General features: G+C 49.9%; 1 protein-coding gene across 6 annotated transcripts in view; it reads left to right on the top strand.

Annotated features, from left to right (window-relative positions):
* Window positions 1–19,574, top strand: part of IQSEC3 (IQ motif and Sec7 domain ArfGEF 3) — a 123,457-nt gene extending 103,883 nt beyond the window's left edge. Inside the window, exons 6-15 of one of the 6 annotated variants that reach the window (XM_048829160.2) lie at window positions 2,329–2,451; window positions 3,590–3,756; window positions 4,824–4,963; window positions 5,839–5,964; window positions 7,566–7,665; window positions 10,348–10,509; window positions 11,220–11,312; window positions 11,952–11,995; window positions 12,079–12,158; window positions 14,277–14,413. In XM_048829160.2, the coding sequence (XP_048685117.1) occupies window positions 2,329–2,451; window positions 3,590–3,756; window positions 4,824–4,963; window positions 5,839–5,964; window positions 7,566–7,665; window positions 10,348–10,509; window positions 11,220–11,312; window positions 11,952–11,995; window positions 12,079–12,153 (1,030 nt within the window). In that variant the 3' untranslated portion in view covers window positions 12,154–12,158; window positions 14,277–14,413. Of the gene's footprint in view, window positions 1–2,328; window positions 2,452–3,589; window positions 3,757–4,823; window positions 4,964–5,838; window positions 5,965–7,565; window positions 7,666–10,347; window positions 10,510–11,219; window positions 11,313–11,951; window positions 11,996–12,078; window positions 12,159–14,259 lie in introns of all 6 variants that reach the window. The other 5 variants (XM_048829149.2, XM_048829140.2, XM_048829169.2 and 2 more) reach the window with 5 other exon arrangements.
* Window positions 19,575–19,856: the final 282 nt, after the last annotated feature.

Below are 19,856 nucleotides of genomic sequence, written 5' to 3'. Positions count from 1 at the left end.
CATCTGGACCTATGGAAAAGAAGCCCTTGAGGAATTCCACCATGATTTCAACAGTTTTCATCCCACCATCAACCTCAGCCTGGACCAGTCCACTACATGCCTCCAGCTTTCATCCAGACCACACCACACGATCCATTGTCTACAGCCAAGCTCTACGATATAACCGCATTTGCTCCAACCCCTCAGTCAGAGACAAATACCTACAAGATCTCTGTCAAGCATTCTTACAACTACAGTACCCACCTGCTGAAGTGAAGAAACAGATTGACAAAGCCAGAAGAGTACCCAGAAGTTACCTACTACAGGACAGGCCCAACAAAGAAAATAACAGAATGCTACTAGCCATCACCTTCAGCCCCCAACTAAAACCTCTCCAGCGCATCATCAAGGATCTACAACCTATCCTGAAGGACGACCCATTACTCTCACAGATCTTGGGAGACAAGCCAGTCCTTGCTTACAGACAGCCCCCCCAACCTGAAGCAAATATTCACCAGCAACCACACACCACACAACAAAACCACTAACCCAGGAACCTATCCTTGCAACAAAGCCCGTTGCCAACTGTGCCCACATATCTATTCAGGGGACACCATCACAGGGCCTAATCACATCAGTCACACTATCAGAGGCTTGTTCACCTGCACAGCTACCAATGTGATACATGCCATCGTGTGCCAACAATGCCTCTCTGCCATGTACATTGGCCAAACTGGACAGTCTCTATGTAAAAGAATAAATGGACACATATCAGACATCAAGAATTATAGCAGTCAAAAACCAGTCAGAGAACACTTCAGTCTCTCTGGTCACTCGATTACAGACCTAAAAGTCGCAATTCTTCAACAAAAAAACTTCAAAAACAGACTCCAACGAGAGACTGCTGAATTGGCATTAATTTTCAAACTGGACACCATTACATTAGGCTTGAATAAAGACTGGGAGTGGATGTGTCATTACACAAAGTAAAAATATTTCCCCATGTTTATTTACCCCCCTACTGTTCCTCACACATTCTTGTCAACTGCTGGAAATGGCCCACCTTGATTATCACTACAAAAAAGTTTTTGTTTTTTTTTCTCTCCTGCTGGTAATAGCTCACCTTACCTGATCACTCTCATTACAGTGTGTATGGTAACACCCATTGTTTCATGTTCTCTGTGTATATAAAATCTCCCCACTGTATTTTCCACTGCATGCATCCGATGAAGTGAACTGTAGTTCACAAAAGCTTATGCTCAAATAAATTTGTTCGTCTCTAAGGTGCCACAAGTACTCCTCTTTTTTTTGCGGATACAGACTAGTACGGCTGCTACTCTGAAACCTGTCATGCTGAAGTGTGTAAAGCAGCCTTTTGCAAAGTGTGTGGAGAAGGGGTGTGAAGAAATAGCCAGTAGGGAGAAGAGACGTACAATTATGATGTGCAGACTTTAACCCCAACATGGCAGAGTTGCGGGGAGGGGGGCTGCAGTTGGTCTCACTTGCCTGAAGGGGAGCTCAGCTTTCACTAGTTTGGAGCCAAAGTATAGAGGAAGTAGGCAGAGAGGGGTGTTTCTTTCCACAGCATCCTAGACACTGGCAACAAGAGTTATCACTGGGGCTCAGTCAGTGCTTAATTTGTGCAAGGGCTGAGCCCCGGCACCTCTCGGCTTGGCAGTTCATAGCCCTGGCACCTCTGGGCTTGGCAGTTCATAGCGTCGGCACCTCTGGGCTTGCTGCATCAGTTATGAAAGTAAAAAAATTGCTTGAGCCCCGGAACCTCTTTCATTGCAAATTAAGCACTGGGCTTAGTGCAGGGAAACAATGCACTGGAAGAGCTTTTTATTTTTAAATGTTACATTTGCAGAGGGGCTGCTACCATGAACCTGCTAATGATTAACCAGAGGAAAACTTCTCCCGCTCAGGGCCTGAATGAGGAGGTGTGAGGAAGATACGGATGGTAAGGGGAATGGATGCATGAATGAATGGTGATAGATGTGCATGCAGAGCCAACGGGATGAATTGCTGGTGTATAAGAGAGGGATGGATGAGTGGACAGGTTAGGGATGGATTGGAGGGGGTGAGTAGGAGGAGGAGTGGCAGTGAGTGAATGTACTGGGTCACTGCATGGGTCAGTGTGTGAGCAATGGACAGACGACAGGAAATAGATGAAGAAATAAATACACGGCTGTTCATAGGAATTACTCACATGCTGCAGAATCCATAGGAAGCTCTGCTGGTGTCACTGTCTGCCTTGGTAGGTTGCTTAATGAGCCCACCCTGTGTCACTTCAGAGAGAGTGTTATTGTAGGCTTGGTGCTGAAGGAATTTGTGTTCCTCGCCCCTTAGCTGTGTGGTGGACGAGATGGACTTCTCGGGCATGGAGCTGGATGAAGCTTTGCGGAAATTCCAAGCCCACATTCGTGTGCAGGGAGAGGCTCAGAAGGTGGAACGGCTAATTGAGGCCTTCAGGTAGGAGAGCCGTCACTGCAGTGCGCCCGCGCAGCCCTGCTGGCTGTGAGACACCGACTGTTTACACTGAGGAAAATAAGAGCTGGGACGTGGGGGTGGCAGGAAGTAGGCAAAGTAAAGGAGTGACTGGAGCGAGAGTGTTGTTTGCAGTGTTGTTGTAGCCTTGCTGGTCCCAGGATACTAGAGAGACAAGGTGGGTGCGGGAATATCTTCTATTGGACCAGCTTCTGTTGGTGAGAGAGACCAAGCTACTGATCTACACAGAGCTCTTCTTCAGGTCTGGGAAAGGTATGCAGCGTGTCACAGCTAAATACAAGGTGGAACAGATTGTTTAGCATAAGGAGTTAACACATGTTGCAAGAGACCATTCAAGGTGAAGTGGGTGGCTAACATTTCTGCAGCTGTAGGACAAAGGAGAGAGAGTGACAGAGCTAAACCTCTCTTTGAAGGAAGGGTAAATCCTGAGGCAGGCTAACAGGTAAAATCCCATCTGTCCTGCTGGCACAGAGATGTCTGTCTCGCAGGAACTCAGTGGTATCCATGGTGCAGAGTGGGAAATCCCTTGGGGGCCTGAGGCAGTTACAGGTTTCTAGGACTGCACAGCATCCTGGGGCCAGAGTCAGATGGTCCCTTACATGGCTGTGCAGGGTGGAGAGCACACAAGGGACCTCCCCACCTCTGTGTGCAAGACCCACACAAGGAGCAGCCATAATGACACTGCTCTTTCAGCACTTACCTGTGGGTACTGTGCCCCAAAAGAGGGAAGTAGGAGGTGGACCCAGGGCTTCACCCCTGCCCCTGCAACCAGCCACGTGTAGGGGAGCAGGGTACACCAGCCTGCGGAGCCCCGCTGGGACACAGTTGCTCCCTGAGCTCCCTGTGAGTCAGTAGAGCTGATCCTTAGATGGCACAATTTGCCCTTGCTGGGTAAGTTGTGCCTTGGGAGAACAGCCAGATACTCCCAGTTTGTGTGAGATGAAGGCAAGTGTGGTTGTAAAGGAGTGATTTGCTCCTTCGTGCTGAGGTCTAGTTGAGGGGGAGCGGTCTGGGCCTCGCTAAGTGCACATCTGGGGTAGACTGGCCTTTGATTTCCACTCTGGGGTCTCCATGGTATGTCTGGGCATCCCTCTCACTACAGCCAGCGGTACTGTATGTGTAACCCGGACGTGGTCCAGCAGTTCCATAACCCGGACACCATTTTCATCCTGGCCTTCGCGATCATCCTCCTCAACACAGACATGTACAGCCCCAACATCAAACCCGACAGGAAGATGATGCTGGAGGACTTCATCCGGAACCTGAGAGGTGAGGGTGCTGCACCAGGTAGGCATAACTCCTGCTGCTCCAGATTCTGTGTGTGCTAGAGCTGAAGCCAAAGACAAACTGAAGCTTCTGTAACCAGGGCTGCTGCTCTCTGTGAATCATACTGGCAGAAGCTTGTGATGGAAAAGACCTGTTGGGTCCTAGCTAGTCCATCACCCAGTGGATCAGTGCAGGATTGTCCTCTACAGTATATTCTCCAGCAATATGTCCAGCCCACTTTTAAAAGCCTCAAGGGGTGGGGTTTCCACCACTTTTCTTGAGAGATATTTACACAATTTAATAGATATCACAGTTCAGAAGTTTTCTCTGATATTGAAATTTTCCTTTGCTTGATTTCATCCTAGTTACATCCTGTTGGATCTCCCGGAACACCTCCTTTCCCATCTTGGTGCTTCAAATATTTGGACAGGATTTCTGGATAGCCTAAATCTCCCCTTCCTTAATTCCATGCTATTCCTCTAACAGTCTATCCAGAGTGCTCTCCTCCTTGCTATCCACACCTGCCTTCTCTTATCTTGGGTCTCACTTTAGTTGTCATCTAACCACGATCTACATACACATCACCTCTTAATCTTGAAGGGAAGTGGTTGAAGCCCCACTACTGGGGACACTTACAACTAGACCAGACCAAGCAACTAGTAAAGGTACAACTGAGCCACAATCCTGCATTGGCAGGGGAATGGGCTGGATCTCCTAATAGGCCTCTTCCATCTCTAAAGTTGATGGTTATATGAAATCAATGCCTGGTTTTATTGCTGAGTGGCCCAAGATCTATAAATATGAAAGTGTAACTATAAAATGGCAGGGAACATGTGGAAAGAAGCCAGCATGCAAAGCAGTGGAATATCGAAATCCTTTGCATTCTCCTGATTATATCATTATATCAGCAGAGAAGGCAGTATATTATACCAAGAGATTATTGCTTCCTCCCCATCTCCCCCACACTGCCTAGACACACTGTGTAAAGAAGGCAGTCGGTGCATGCTGAGGACTGTCAGCTCTTTCCTTGCTCTCTGCCTAGCCTGCTCTACATTCTCTGTGCTTTGCAGGGGTGGACGACGGCGCTGACATTCCCCGGGAGCTGGTTGTGGGGATCTATGAGAGGATCCAACAGAAAGAGCTCAAATCCAATGAGGATCATGTGACCTATGTCACCAAGGTGGAGAAATCCATAGTAGGGATGAAAACAGTGAGTTCTTAACCTCTGCTCTATTCTTCTCACCTCTACTTCCTCACTCCTCTCATCTCCTCCTCTGTCCTGCCTTCTGTTGCAGCTGCAGCCTTCCTTCTCCATTCACCTGTTTTTCTATAGTCCTTTCTTTCTCTCCTTCCACTCCCTTCTGTCCTTTAACATTTGCTCCCTTTTCTTGGATTCCCCTCTTTCTTGCAATCTCATTCTTTCTTAATGGTTCTGGAGCTCCCTTAGCCAGAATTTGTCTTAGCTGATGCACTCATCCTCTAGCCAAGAGTCTTATCACGGGCCCTGCCTGCTGACACCTCAGAGATACACCGCAGTGCTTCAGACTCTCTTTCAGGTTTTGTGAGGACATAGGAAAAGAAAGGAAAAGTCTGATAGAAAGCGATCTCAGCCAGCTCTCCCAGGAGCTCCTTGAGGAGTGCAAGGGTTAGGAGAACACCAATGGTTTCCTTGGCCAGGACTAATAAGTAATGCAAAAACACACCATTGACCTCAACTGTGTGAAATAATCTCCAGAAGGGCCAGAAAGTTACAAACCCACAGCTGGGGTGATGGCAGGATGCTGAAGAGGGTAAGCAACCACCCATGATCTCTGTAAGCCAGACGTGGTGATCTGATTCAATAATAAGAGGGCTTCCAGTGACTGCCTGCCCCACCACTCCATCAGGTTCCTCAGAGTCAAAGGGTGCAGGCCAGTTCTTGCTGTGGCACATGGGGAAAGTGATGGTGAGGAGAAGGATGCAGGTGGGCAGAGCTGGCCCATGCCACTGCACGAAGGTTTGAGTAGCTAGAAATGACACTGAATCGTTTGGGTTGGGAGGGCAGTGAGAACATTTCCCACTTAACTTCTCTCTTGGGCCTTGCAGGTTCTGTCTGTGCCCCATCGCCGGCTGGTCTGCTGCAGCCGACTTTACGAGGTGACGGACGTGAATAAAATGCAGAAGCAGGCTGCTCACCAGAGGGAGGTGTTCCTCTTCAACGACCTACTGGTGGTGAGCATGCTCTGGGATGTTAGGCAGGAGAGTGTGCCAAAGGAGGAGCTGGAGATGTTGTGAAAGTCAAAAGTATAACTGGGTTCAAAAAAGAACTAGATAAGTTGATGGATGATAGGCCCATCAAGGGTGATTAGCCACGATAGTCAGGGACCACGCAACCCCATGCTCTGGGTGTCCCTAAACCTCTAACTGCCAGAAGCTGGGACTGGATAGCAGGGGATGGATCACTCAGTAATTGTCCTGTTCTGTTTATTCCCTCTTGAAGTATCTGGCACTGGCCACTGGCCACTATTGGGAGAAAGGATACTGGACTAGATGGACCATTGATCTGACCCAGCATGGCCATTCTTATGTCAAAGGAGCTTCTGAATTCTTTGGGAAACACTGTCAAAATGGTACAGCAGGAAGGGGGACAGGCTGCTGGCAAAACTAGGCCATGGCAACCCCCAACCTCACATAAGAAGAGGCCACAGAATCCCGCCTCCCACTGTAAGAAGATGCCATGGCATCCCCCATGGTAAAACGGGGCAATAGCACCTAAAGGAATCTCAACCCTTCAATAAGTCATGTCCCATGGTGGTTCTGTGTCCCGTTAACAATCAAAGCAAGGTCAGTACTTTCCACAGTAACTCCATTCCTCTCAGTGAAGCTCAGTTCTTTATCTGTCAGTGCCGAGGCAGGCAGAGTTCCCCTTCTGTCTAAATCCTTCCTGACGAACACTGCCTAGCCACTGCCGTCTACCACTGCCGCATTCAGTGTAGATTATTCATTATTCACATAGTGACACAGATGTCCATGGCACTTTAAAAACACATTCCCTACCCCAGAGCTTGCAGTCTAATTTAAGCAGACACCAGGCAAACACTGAACAATCAGGAGCAAGACTGGGAGCAGAAAGGGTGGGAGAAAAGTGAAGCGCTAGAAGCCTAGTGGTAAGAAATGAGTTTTCAGGAGTGATTTGAAGGTGGATTGGGAAGATGGTTGTTCCAATATTGGCTCAGGCTGTGCCTGTCCCTTGCATATGTACATAAGGGGGGAAAGGCTCCTTGTATGCTCACCCGCCATTGTACTCCCCATACAGGAGCTTGACGGTACGGACTGCTCCCTACTAGTGTCCCCTGGGGCACTAGCCAACTGAAAGGGGAAGGAAGCAGATGCAAGACAATGGCCAGATGTGCAGGGGAGAATGTGCTATGTCTTCTAAGGGGCAATGCAGCATGCACACTTACCCTGTATCCCGGGCACTCTGGAAGGCATGTTGTGGATGGCTCTATAATACCCTCTATGCTAGCCCATGCCTTCAATGGCATGCTCTGGCCCACAAGGGAGGGAGTGACTAAAGTCTGCTTGCAAAGTTGCAAATGGGAGAGTGTCAAAGAGAGGCCATCTAAGGAGCGAGGTCTGGAGCGTTGTGTACGTAAGTGCAGCATGCAGAGTGGCATGACAGGGAAATCACTAGACAAAGAGCCTATGGGTTACCATTCATCACGCCGATGCTGCGTTAGCAGAGCTTTTCTGGAGCGCACTCGAAGCATTTTGCATTGTTCGTGCCTCATTCTTTCCCAGTGCCCTTAGCTGCTGATGTTTCTCTTTGACAGATCCTCAAGCTTTGCCCCAAGAAGAAAAGCTCCTCGACCTACACATTTTGCAAGTCAGTTGGCTTGTTGGGGATGCAGTTCCATCTCTTTGAGAATGAATGTAAGTCTGCTGTGGGCTGGCACCCTGGAGGGGATAGGCAGGTGGAGCTGGAGGGAAGGTCCCTGCTTCTGGAACCTCCAGCTGGAAAGGCTTCCATCAGCAGGGATTTGAGCACTGAGGGCTGAATTATTGCTGTATGGGGGCAGTGGGTCCGGGAGAAGTTGCTCCTACCCGCTATCCCTCTCATTGCACCTGCACAGGAGGCAGCTAGAATGTGTCTGCTTGCTCCCCCTGAGCACAAAAGGGGTACGGCTCACTCTGCAGCAGAGGGGGGTGCAGCCGGCTGGACTGCAGGACCACACACATAGCAAGCACCAGATGGCGACCGTACCAGATGGAGCGCACTCTTCGCAAGTGCGGCTGCAGAGCTTGTCCCCCCACAGGTGTCATGCCTCTGGCTCTATCTTCACCCCACTGTTGTTCAGGTGCTGTGCCTCCTTCCACCACCCCAGAGGCGCCAAGACATAAAACAGCTGCTGGAACGGCAACCACAAAAGTGTGGCACGAGGCCAAACCTCATCGGCTTGACCTTGATGGTCTGGGAATGGAGCCATTATTTGTCATTATTTAGACTGGTTCTGTGGAGGAGGAGTGCCAGAAACACTCAGCCTAACTGATGGTGCCGGGTTCAGCGTGGGAGGAGATGGCAGCATTTGCACAAGCTGCTGCTGTTGCTCATTGATACTCGTGGGTACCTGTGTGGAGTATGCCGTGGAGAAGGGAGATGGTGATAATACTTAGCCCATCCTCAGCGCTCTTTGCAGACACTATTTCACCCTCACAGCATCCCTGTGAGATTGGTATGGGCACTATGACTTACATCCCCCCTTGTACACGTAGGGTGGTTGAGGCTGAGAGGTTAAGTGGCCCAAGGTCACAGAGGGGTGTCACTGTCAGAGCGGGGACAGTGAATTTAGAATTTATTCATGTTAGTTACCATAGTGCCTAGGGACCAACCAAGAATGGGGCCTCATCATGCTAGGCTGGGCAAACACAGAGCAGATGGTCCCTGCCCCCAAAGAACTTACAATGTCAGTAGACAAGACGGACCCAGGGATGGGGAACGGGTAGAACACACAAGCTGAGCGAACAATGGGATGATGGCAAAGGGCACGTTAGTGCCACAATTGTTTGTTTATTTGGGTGGGTTTCGTTAGGAGGGGGATCAGCTAAATGGAAAGAGAAAGGAAGGGAGGGTGATGGGAATGGGAGAGAAGAGGGTGAGAGGGGCAGATGCAGAGTGAAGCTGAGGGGAAGAGACCTTGAAGGAGGGGCAGAGTGGAGCGAACAGCTACTCAGCACAGGGCAGAGAAAGTCCAGTTAAAACTGTAGAAAATTCTCTGAATGTCTGGAGGTCCCTGCTTTGGCTGCTTCTGCAGCTCCCCTACTGGCTGGAGACTGGAGTCTCTGGCTGGTTCCTTTCTGCATCCACTTTCGTTCTCAGAACACTGGCCCTCATCTCTCTATGCGCTTTCTGCTCCCTTTGCATCTCTCCTGCCACATGCCCTATAATGCCTTCCATTGGGTGGGAAAGAAATGAGTCTATCCGGGTTAGGGTGGCCACTCACGCATTCCCTGAATACTGGACAGGAGTGGTGTACTCCAGCCTGGCCAGCAGGACCTCGCATACACCATGCGTGCAAGTTCATGCCAGCAGAGGCAGAGCGTGCTCTTCAAAATGGCATCCCTTATCCAATACTGTCCACATCCAGTTTTGTCTCAGTACCGGAGGACAAACCACTGAAAAATAGGCCTGTCTGTTTTAAAGCTGGATGAATGGAGTGTGTCTCCCTGTGTCCTACTTCTTCTCTCTGCACAGTGGGATTGCCTCTCAGTATAGGTGGTGGCCCTTTCTGGCTGGGACAGAAAGCAGGCTATGACCCTTGTATACCCATGTCTCCTTCCCTGCCATGCCCACTGCTGGCTAGGACAGAGACCTAGAGTGAATTCCTGGCCCCACCAGAGTCAATGGAAGTTTTGCAATTGACTTCAATGGTGCCAGGATTTGTTCTGTCTCCTGCTGGGTGAGAGAAAGATTTGTTGCCTGAATGTAAGCCCTTTGCTCCTATTCCAACCAAGTGCCCTACTGTCATGTGTCAGTGCTGAGGGTTCCCAGAACACATGGAACATATCAGAAGCGTTACAGTTACTATTCTCAGTGCTGGAGTTTCCTGCATGCTGTGCTGGTATTTAGTGGGGTTACTGCAGTGGTATGTCAGTGCTGGAGGTTGCTGGCCTCTGCACTGGACTGTAGTATTTGTGCTTGCACCATATTGTGCAGAGTTCCTTTTTTGCCGTGCTGGGATCTACAGAGGAAATGCAATCACATGGCAGTGGTGGCAAATACCAGTTACATAGTACTGTCGTGACTGCAAGGGAGGTGCGGCAGTTGTGTCTCGGCGCTGCAGGAGACAGGTCCTGTGCTGCACGATGAGACAATCCCTTGTACACTCACAGCTCTTATGCTATAGGACAGCGTAGGCTCTGTGACCTGAACAGTGCAGGTTCCCACATGCTGCCCTGCGCTATAGTACGACGATGCACTGCATCTGTGCATCAGTGCTAGAAAGTCTTGAATGTCGTGCTGTAGTGGGAGTGATGCAGCCACATCTCAAGCAAGGGCTGGTGCTGTTAGGTCTGGGTTTTTCGTTCTTCCAATCTGCTTTCGTGTCTTGTTTTCAGATTACCCCCATGGCATCACCCTGGTGACTCCAGTTTCAGGCTCAGATAAGAAACAGGTACTACACTTCTGTGCTCTGGGTTCAGAGGAAATGCAGAAATTTGTGGAAGATCTAAAAGAGTCAATAGCAGAGGTGATGGAGCTAGAACAGATACGAATTGAATGTAAGGCTTCCAGCGTGATCCAGACTCCATGCAGTCATCCTGTATGTATGTCCACGTGTGTTGGGGGGTTGAAGATCCCTTCCATGCGGGTGTATGTTGGAATATGCATGTGATTGTCCCTATGTATGTTCATATGCAGATATGACCTGTGAGTACCTGGGAAGATTCTGTATATATGAACTGATATAAGCAGCAGGTTCTGATAACCTTCATCACGCTGCATAATTTTACTCCATGAGAGGCAGCATGGCCCAGTAGACTGGGTACCGGACTGGGAGTTAGGAGACCTGGGTTCTGTTCACAGCTTGCTGGTAACCTTGGACCAGTCACTGCACCTCCATCTGTGTTTTGCTGGGTGAAATTCTATGGCCTGTGCTCTTCAGGTCAGGCTAGATCAGGAGGGTTCCTGCTGGCCTTAATATCTCTGAATGGATGAGTATTCCCATTGGAGTCAACTGTATCACTCGTGGAGTAAGGTGCTACTCCCTGGGAATGTGGGTGTCAGAGTCTAGCCCTCCGTGGGGCTTTACTGGCATGTGCATACACAGCATCTCTAATTCCTATTTCTCTCCTGTCTTCCTTTGCCTCTCGGTCTCTCCCTTCTTGTTTGTACATCTTCTCTTCTGGCTGACTTTCTCTTCTGTTTCTTTGTCTCACTTTCACTCTTGTCCCTGTCTCTCCCCATTCACTGTTATCCTTCTGACTCTCAGGGGAGCTGGAGAAGCAGCAGGGGGCAAAGACTCTTACGTTAAAGACCAACGGGGCTCAGATGGAACCACAGTCCAAGCAAGCATCTCCGACAGGTTAGCGGTCACTCTCCTTTGGGGGCTGACTGTGCAGCTGTTACTCAGACGCTCACCCAAGTATTCACGTTGACTTCAGTGGGCGCTAGTGCTCAGCATTGTGAGCAAGGGCTGGGCCCTCAGCAAATAGTGGAAGTGAGGTGCGCATAAGTGCTCAGCAGGTACCTCAGAAAATTCTTTAAAAGCCTCTTTGAGGGCCACCCCAACTGCAAAATAGCCACAGCGAACCCTTGGAGGGAAAAGCGACAGACCAAAGTCCTTTCTTTATCCCAAGAATGGGCAATTGCACTATAAGCTATTTTCACACCCTCCTACCAACCTGCCACGTCTAGGTAGCACAGGCTTTATGTTCATTCCTGGCTTGGCTTCTCTGCCACGGCTGCCAATTAAGGCCAGACACAGTGATGATTTGGGCACCAGTCCACAAACTGAGCTGGGGTCAGCAGCTCATTTCATCTATCCCACCAAGTGGTTATCACATGATAACAACAGTCAGTTGCCATCAGTCTGAGCTGGAGTTGAACCTAGAGGCTCCACAGCACCTCACCAGTCCTGTGAGCTGCCACAGCCTCAAGCCATGCTCCTTCTGATGTCATGAGACATAGGTTTCCTCACTGATAGGTCTGTTTTATTTCAAAGGCAAGAAGGAATTGGGGGAGAAGGTCTCAGATAGCACAGTGGAGGTAAGTAGAGCACAGAGCAGCTGAGGTAAGTAATTCTCTCTCACTTCAGCTCTTCTCACATTCTCTGTTGTTTCTTTTCTCAGGTTTTAATCAATGCCTCCCCAGCCAGACTGACAATTTTACCAATTTCCAGAGATACAATTAAAAGTTACTGCTAGGACGGGTAATACAACTTTCAAATCCAAACTAAACTTCAAAGCATTTTCAATCCGTCTTTATAACTGCAACATCCCTCATGGACCAAGCTCCTGAATGCCATAGACTAACCCGCGCTGCTACCTAAGGGAAAACTGAGAACCCAGCTAAAAACTTGCCTGGACAGGCCACTGACATTGCTAACGCCATGCAGCCACCAGTGCGAACTTACCCGCAGTAACCTTCCCTGCAAACCTTGCCCCAGAGATTCACTTTCCTATGCAGGGAGCTCCACTGTCCGGTTTGCACACATTTCGGTAGGGACCGCCGGTTCCTAGCAGATACTCTTTCCTACGCAGAGAGCCCCATTGCCTCCCAGCTGCCCATTCTCCCAGTATAGCTGTAGCACCGAGGAGATCTCCCCTGCGTGTCTTAGCTGCCCTCAACCTGGCCTTTCTCAAGGCAGTTCTATCCCCCGGCAGATGCCTCTTGCCATAGTGCACTCCATCCCTCTGCGGCTCTCAGTCCCCTTTGGGGGAAGAGGAAGCTGCATTTCCCTGCAGACACCCATTTCCTGACGTAGGCGCTTTCAGTCCTCAGCTTCCAGTTTCCACTGGGACTGATGTTTGCCTGCAGCTTATTGCCTCAGTGAGTTGGGGTGCTGCGAGCACTTCAGGCCCTGCAGCCACTCTTTCCTAGGGGAGGCTCCATCACCTCAAAGATACCCATTCCTGAGGGAAGCTCAGTTACCCTGCAGCTTCCCCGGAGAGCTCCATTCCTCATAGGCACCAGTTCCCAGTGGGTCGTGCCATCTGCCGGCAGACGTACATTCTGCCACTGTCCCCCATGCACTTACTCTTGTGGGGAAGCACCAGCAACCTGCAGACACTTTTTCCCATGTCAGACTTCTGTCCCCCTCAGAGTGACCCAGTTCTGGAGACAGCTTCCCTTCCTCACAGCCAGTCAGTGCCCCGGCAAAGCCCAGCCACCACCCATCCCCCCAGGGGGAGTCATCCATTGGCAGGGGGAGCTGTGCTATCACCCAGTCCCCCTGAGGGAGTCTTGTGTCCTCCCTGCCCCCCAGTCCATCCTGCCTTCCTCCCTGGGGCCAGCCAGCCTCCCTCCCCCGGCCCAGGGATCTCCACCACCTGGCAGACACCCATGGGCAGGGAGAACTCTGCCATCAGCCAGTCTTCCCAGGAGAGCCCCACTCACTTCATTGTCCTGCAGCCACCCACTTCTGGGAGCTGGCTCTTGCCCTACCGACCCCTGTCTCCCGGGGAGTTCCATTACATTTGAGCTTCCTCCCCATTTTCACTCTGGAATCAGTGGGTGCCCATACGTGGGGGACTCTCTTCAGGACCATGGAGACCCCTGAAGCCTCTCTTCCTTTCCCCTCTTCCTTCTGATCACCCAGTAATTCGCATCAGCAGAAGAGCATCTCCATTTTCTCTGAGATTATCTAATCTGCTGCCATTTCATCATGCCTTTCTTTTATCATTGTACCAGCTAGATGGGTAATTTCTTTTAACTCATTTCCTTTCACTTACAAACCATCAAACGGATCGGCGGGAGCTGCAGTTTGCTGGAATATGTCAGATTTCTGCTTTTTTTCCTTTGTAAACAGCTTAGCAAATCATGTCGTGCACCTTCCTGCTCAGGGAGCTGGGGCGGGCGCGAGTCTCGTTCTGAGCCTCAGCCAGTGTCACTTTGCAGAACTGTACAACCTTGATTATCTGAAACCCGGCTCACCAACCCACCTGCCCTGCTGCCTGGAGCCAGGGCACAGCCTCCAAGGGCAATTCCTTACAATGAGAATTCTCCGATACCGCCACTATCAGAACTCATTCACATGCCCCGGGAGGTTCGGATAATCAACGTCTGCATTGCATTTGGAAAGGCTGCTCCTGCCTTTAATGGGATGGCAACAAGAGGGCACCTTAGTTCTAGCTTGGGCATGGGAGGGGAGATAGCTATTGTGCGGGGAGAGGGAGCTGTGGCTGGGGATCATGCTTTGGGTGGGTTATGGTTGATGCGCATGAGAGATTGTGGGGCTCAGGGCAGCCAGTAGTAGCAGCTGGGAAAATGTCTTGTAACATTTAATGCTTCTTTGACTGTTTCTAAACTAGGTGTCAATTCACAACAGGCTTCAAACGTACCAGCACAACTCCGTCCTGGGGCCCGAGAGTGGAACGCAGGCCAGCACGCGTCCTAACATGCCACAGGAGAGGCTGGAGACAGCATTGGTACCCTCCTATCCCGCCTCGGCGGGGACACTTGTACAGTGCCAGCAGATTGTCAAAGTCATTGTCTTGGACAAGCCGTGCCTCGCTCGTATGGAGCCGGCCCTCAACCAGACTCTGACCCGCTACGTCTCCTCCGATTCCTGCAGCTCCACCCCGTTGCGCAGTGCAGGCAGCGGGCTCCAAGGGACCCCAGTGAAAATCATTCATCAGCCCCCACTTCCGCCTCCGCCACCACCCTACAACCACCCACACCAGTACTGCCCCCCCAGCTCCCTGCTTCATAGGCGTAGGTACTCCAGTGGCTCACGCAGTCTAGTGTAGCCACACCACCAGCACCACCAAACAGCACAGGTTTTCCCCGCGACCCTTTCTGTCTACAAAGAGATCTAGTTTGGGATTTATTTTTTAGTAAAAGAGAAGAAAAACCAAACCTGAGCAGACTTAACTCCTCCCCCTCTCCCCTGAGATGATGGTAATTGCGAAGAGCCCTTTATAGAAACTGCCAGTCCTGGAGCTCACACTTCCACCTGCGCCTCCCACCCAGCCGCTCACTCCAACTCATGCCTCCTCCATGGACTCTACCATAGTTCTTTGCCACCCTTCTCCCAGCGAGCTGGTTGGTTCTCTGCTTTGTTTGCTCTGTGTCTTCAGTTTGCTATTTCGACCCCTCTTTCTCTTCCTCACCCCTCTCCTCCACCTCACCTGTCCCCAGCCAAGATTTTATCACACGAAACTTCACCGGGTTCTGGCGGGAACAGACTCACCGTACAGGGCACTGACTTTGGGTAGAGCACAGGTGGGGTGGGCGGAGGAGCTGCTGTCACCAACACTGCTGCTGCCGTTGCTGCCTGCTAAGCTGGAGCTGAGAACTTGTGAGACTCATCACATGCTTCCTCCTCACCACCCTTTGGTATCTTCTCCTCTCACAGCAGCCAGTTCCGAGAGAGAGTGAGCAGGAGAAGGGGAGACTGTCCCAAGCTGCGGCAGAACCCAATGATGGCCTCACTTTGAACACCAAAACTCTTTCTGTTGTTAAATTGGGACACTGTACCAAGAGAGCTTTGCTGAGATCCAGCAGAACTCATCACATGTAAATACCCCTGTGTGGTAGAGTATGCTCGGTGCATGCTTAGGAAAGGAAAAACCAAGTTGTTCTGGGGGGCGCAGAAGGGCGAGTTTAGACCCCCCAAAACCTTTCTGGGGTGACTGCTTTCTCAACGAGCTAGTGCTGTCTGGATCTGTGGTGCGCGCTCACAGACGCACACAGGTTGGTCTTTTCTGGCACAAAGGAGTATGCGCCAACACCTGGAGGACTCCCCCAACCGCACCTGTGTCCTCTCCCAGCTGATTTTGTGTCTCCTTCTCACTGAAATTTGTGCTCTTGAGAAAAAGCCAAATGTTAAGTTCACCTTCTGGGATGGAAAAATCCCTTCATTTGATCCTTTCTATTCAGTGTTGCACGGAGGGGACTGTTTGGAGCCCACCCTCCTGATGGCCTTGGGGACCCACGCTTTAAACATGGCTCCTGCTTGGATAGTCTGTTGCCCCCGCTTAAAGCTCCCGAATGGGAATTTGGTCCTGTCCTCACACTCCCACCCTTTGCGCACAGCGGGATCCCTCCCTTTCCCCCAAGCCAACTATCAGCGCTCCAGAGGGAGTTAACAGCTCAGCTCCTCATGCTTATCGGTCACACTGACATGCAGAAAGCCGGCCTTAAAATGGGCTAGAGCTGTATTTTTAGAAAAAAAATCTCCCCACGCAGTGGGGAGGAGCAGGTATTAATTAGCTTAAAGGCTTTGGTCTCGCTCGCTCTCTCTATCTCCTTGCGAGGCTTAAGCAGAGCCATTTTAGAATTTGAAAACAGGGCAGAACAAGTTTTAGGTCCTTATTTTAGATTTTTAAAAAGCGTGCGAGAGACGATTTTTCCTCTCCACATGCGGCTGCGACACGGGAGCCCGGTGCTGGCTGGTGACACAGCAGTTTTCTTGTCGGGCACCTGGAGCTGGGGGATTGTGGAGGACAGCGCTTGAGTCAGCAGGGCAGGTAGCGTCATGTCAGCTACAGGAAGGCTTTTACCCCAGTTGGCTCCAACCCCTTGAGTTCAGAAGCAAAGGCTGTGATCTGTCAGGCCCTGCATGTCGTCCCACATCCTTTCACATGTCAGTGGGCTCTGCCAGGACACTCGGCTTGAAAGACTCGTGATCAGCCAGGGTTTGAGTTGGATGAGGCTGAAGAAGGTTCTGGATCAGGGTCATGAAGACCGCGTGCTCTGGGATGTCAGCCTGATTCCCGGGCAGGCTTTGGGGGGAGACATGCTGTATTGGGCTGGGGCACCCAGGACAGTGCCTAGGCTTGGCAAAAAGCCTGGTGGTAAGCCCAGCACTTGATGGTCTATCCCCACAGTTGAAACGCACGTACACCCCATTTCAGTGAGTGTCCCGTGTGCACGCACAGGCAGATGCTGCTTTCTTGGCTTTGTTCTTCTGGCCGAAGCAGGATGTAATGCCTCTGCTTTTATACTTAATGCCAAATACAGATTAAAGGAGAACAAACAGGCACCACACAGAGGATGCTTATGATGAGCCCTCCCGGTCTGGGGGCAAGGCAGGGGACTGGAAGCTGGTAAGGGCCCAAGATTAGGAAGCTCTTGCACCTGAGAAACTGCCCCCTACCTTTAGTGGGCCCAGTTTTAAGTCCTGCTCCTGTGCAGTGCTGAGCTCTCACATGGCCTGACTTTCAGCTATCCTCTCCCGCAGCGGGCTCTGAAATGCAGCCTGGCTCCCATGCCATCTGGCTTTGTAGTGAGGAATGGGTGAGCCCTTCCAAACTAGCTATAGACAGGATCTCGTTTGACTGGGCCTTAGCTTACTGGGAAATCCTACAGGTGGAATTTGCCATCTCGCTGCCAGCTAGCCGTTGGTAGCATTTTATTTTTACCCACTGCTGATGGGGAGATGACAGCCTCTTAGCATCTCTGGCAATTTTCTTCCTTCTCCAGGCTTATTCTCTCAGCCTTGAAGGAAGGCTGATTTTCCCCAGAGTTCATTAAGCCAGTGAAGGTTTGTGTGTGTTTAAATAAATTAGATTTTATTTGACATTTAACACAAAGTGACAACAAAACACCTTAAAATATTTGATGAAATAATTATTTTAGATAAAATATTCATAACAGTGTGAAGTTCCTAGAAGAGAGATTTGCGTTATTAATAATTAAGTGGTGAAATTAAGACAACATAAAAAGCAGGAAGCTTTCCTGAGTCCTCCCCTTCCCCCCCCACTTAACACTGGATAAAGGACTCCTCAGTTTAAGGTCAGAAGGGACCATCATGATCATCTAGTCTGGCATGCACATCACAGGCCACAGACCCTCACCCACCCGCTCCTGCACTAGGCCTGTAACCTCAGGCTGAGTTATAGAACTCTTCAGATCTTGATTTAAAGACTTCAAGTTACAGAGAATCCGGAAGGAAGCTATCAGTAGTGCTAGGATTTACCAATACATGGGGTGAAGGGGTGTAGTAGGGTGAGAGAGGTCCACTTCCCTGACCTACCAAAGACTGCTTCTGGCATGGAGATTTGGTCAGGGATGCAAATGTAGCAATCACATACCTTTCCACCTCCTCTTGTTTTCTACACTGCTGGGCATGCAGCCTGTTTCCATGAAGGGCAAGGGTTATTTGGTTTATTCCAGGATTTTCCTTTAGTAGAAGGGGTTGCTCTAAAATCCACTGTGTAGTTGAGCCCTCTGGGACTGTGACCAGAGACCCTCTGCTTATTTTCGTTTGGGTTTGTTGAGCGTTACAAGCACTTTAAAATGTGTATACACACCGTCTGGCCTATTGTACTCCTGTGCCCACTACTCCCCATCCACAAACGGACAGACACACACACACACTCAGTATACTTATAATTCTGCAAGTAGAAACCACTGCACATAACCTGATCACTGGCAAGGGTGCCATTAGACAAAGAGATTGAACAAACATTTTAGCGAAAGGCCTGGGGAAAAGCAAGAAACAATCCACCCCTTGCTGTGAGAAAAGTGGCGCAAAGAAAATCACCAACCCACACACAATGTTTTTTCTGACTGTGAGACTGGCAGGAGATTTTGGATTGTGAGATCAGGCAGGTGCCTGCTGCAGAAATTAGATAAGCCAAACTGAAGTGATGATTTGCTGCTGCATATTAAACAAACACTACAGCATTGTACAGTAATGGTCCAGCACACAAGAAGCAATATCTTCCTCTGGAGTAAGAAAGTGGAAGATGCTCTGTCCCTTTACATCAGCTCAGAAGATGTCTCTCTGGTCCTGATTCTTCTCTTACACCTGTGTAAATTATCAGTAAGCAGTTACCCCAAGACAACACTGGTGTGAGAGAGAGAGAGAGGAGAATCAGGGCAACAGATACAAGAGTATTTGGGCCACGGCTGTACAATACTACTGTATTTTTTAATATGGATTTTCATAAATCCCAGAAGGAATTCCACAGCATCCATTGTTACCCTTTATGTGTTTGGTCGTAAAGTGGAATCTAACTGACTCCAAATCCCCTTCTTCAAAAACTCTACCATGTTCTGCAGTGTTTTGGGGCTATTGGTCTATAATACTTGAGTATTTTTAGAAGGCTCAGTCTGGAATTAGTGTCATATGTTTGTGGGGCTTCTAAAACACAATTCAGTCCTGGATGCCATGCGCTGCTACTTGGGAGAATCTCTGCTTTGAAATGGGGAATGCAAATCTGACTTCTTTGCTGACTTAGCTTATGCTGCTCCCGCTGCTCTAGCAGCCCATCCTAAGGACAGGAGCCTGGAGCTGCCAGAAACATTTCTTGGGATCTATTTGTAATTCTCTAAAGGCTCTAGCCCATTTTGTCTGGGCTGCTTTTCAGCAGCCACACCTGGGACAGCAGCTTTTACGGCATCAGGGTCTCACACCTTCACCACATGGCACATCCCATCTGAATGTTTCTTTTTTAAAACACAAAAATGTTACCTATGTGTAGGCTTTTGAGAGCATCTGTCTGTCTGTATCTGTTTCCTTCTGTAAATATCCTTTCCGAGCAGCTTCCTTTGGGAACAGCAGTGTGGTCACACCTAGCAAAGAATCCAAATGGCTAATATTTTGTAACAAAAATAGACCAGAAGTATTTTATCTGTTCAATTCATAGAGTTTTAGAAATTATATTGAGATATGTCATGTGTGCACTAATGTCTTCTTTGCCTCAGCCAATTCATTGTGTCCTGAGACCCCTCTGTGTGCGCGGGCTAGATGGGCTAGGCACCAAGGACCTGATTGTGGGAGGGGTTGAGCAGCTTCAGCTCCCATTGTTGTCACTAGGAGTTGACTGTGCTCAGCCTCTCTGAGGATCAGGCCCAAAAGCAGCCATGAAGAAAGGGTTCTTATCAGAGAGAAGCTAATTCAATGCAGGTTTGCCCCTGCCGTGTGGTAGAGGGGACAGGAATGCAAAGCCTCCCTCCT

The sequence above is a fragment of the Caretta caretta genome, chromosome 1 (genome assembly GCF_965140235.1).
Source record: "Caretta caretta isolate rCarCar2 chromosome 1, rCarCar1.hap1, whole genome shotgun sequence".
Lineage (NCBI taxonomy): Eukaryota > Metazoa > Chordata > Testudines > Cheloniidae > Caretta > Caretta caretta.
The sequence above is the reverse complement of the archived record's forward strand: the minus strand, read 5'-3'. Positions and strand labels throughout refer to the sequence as shown.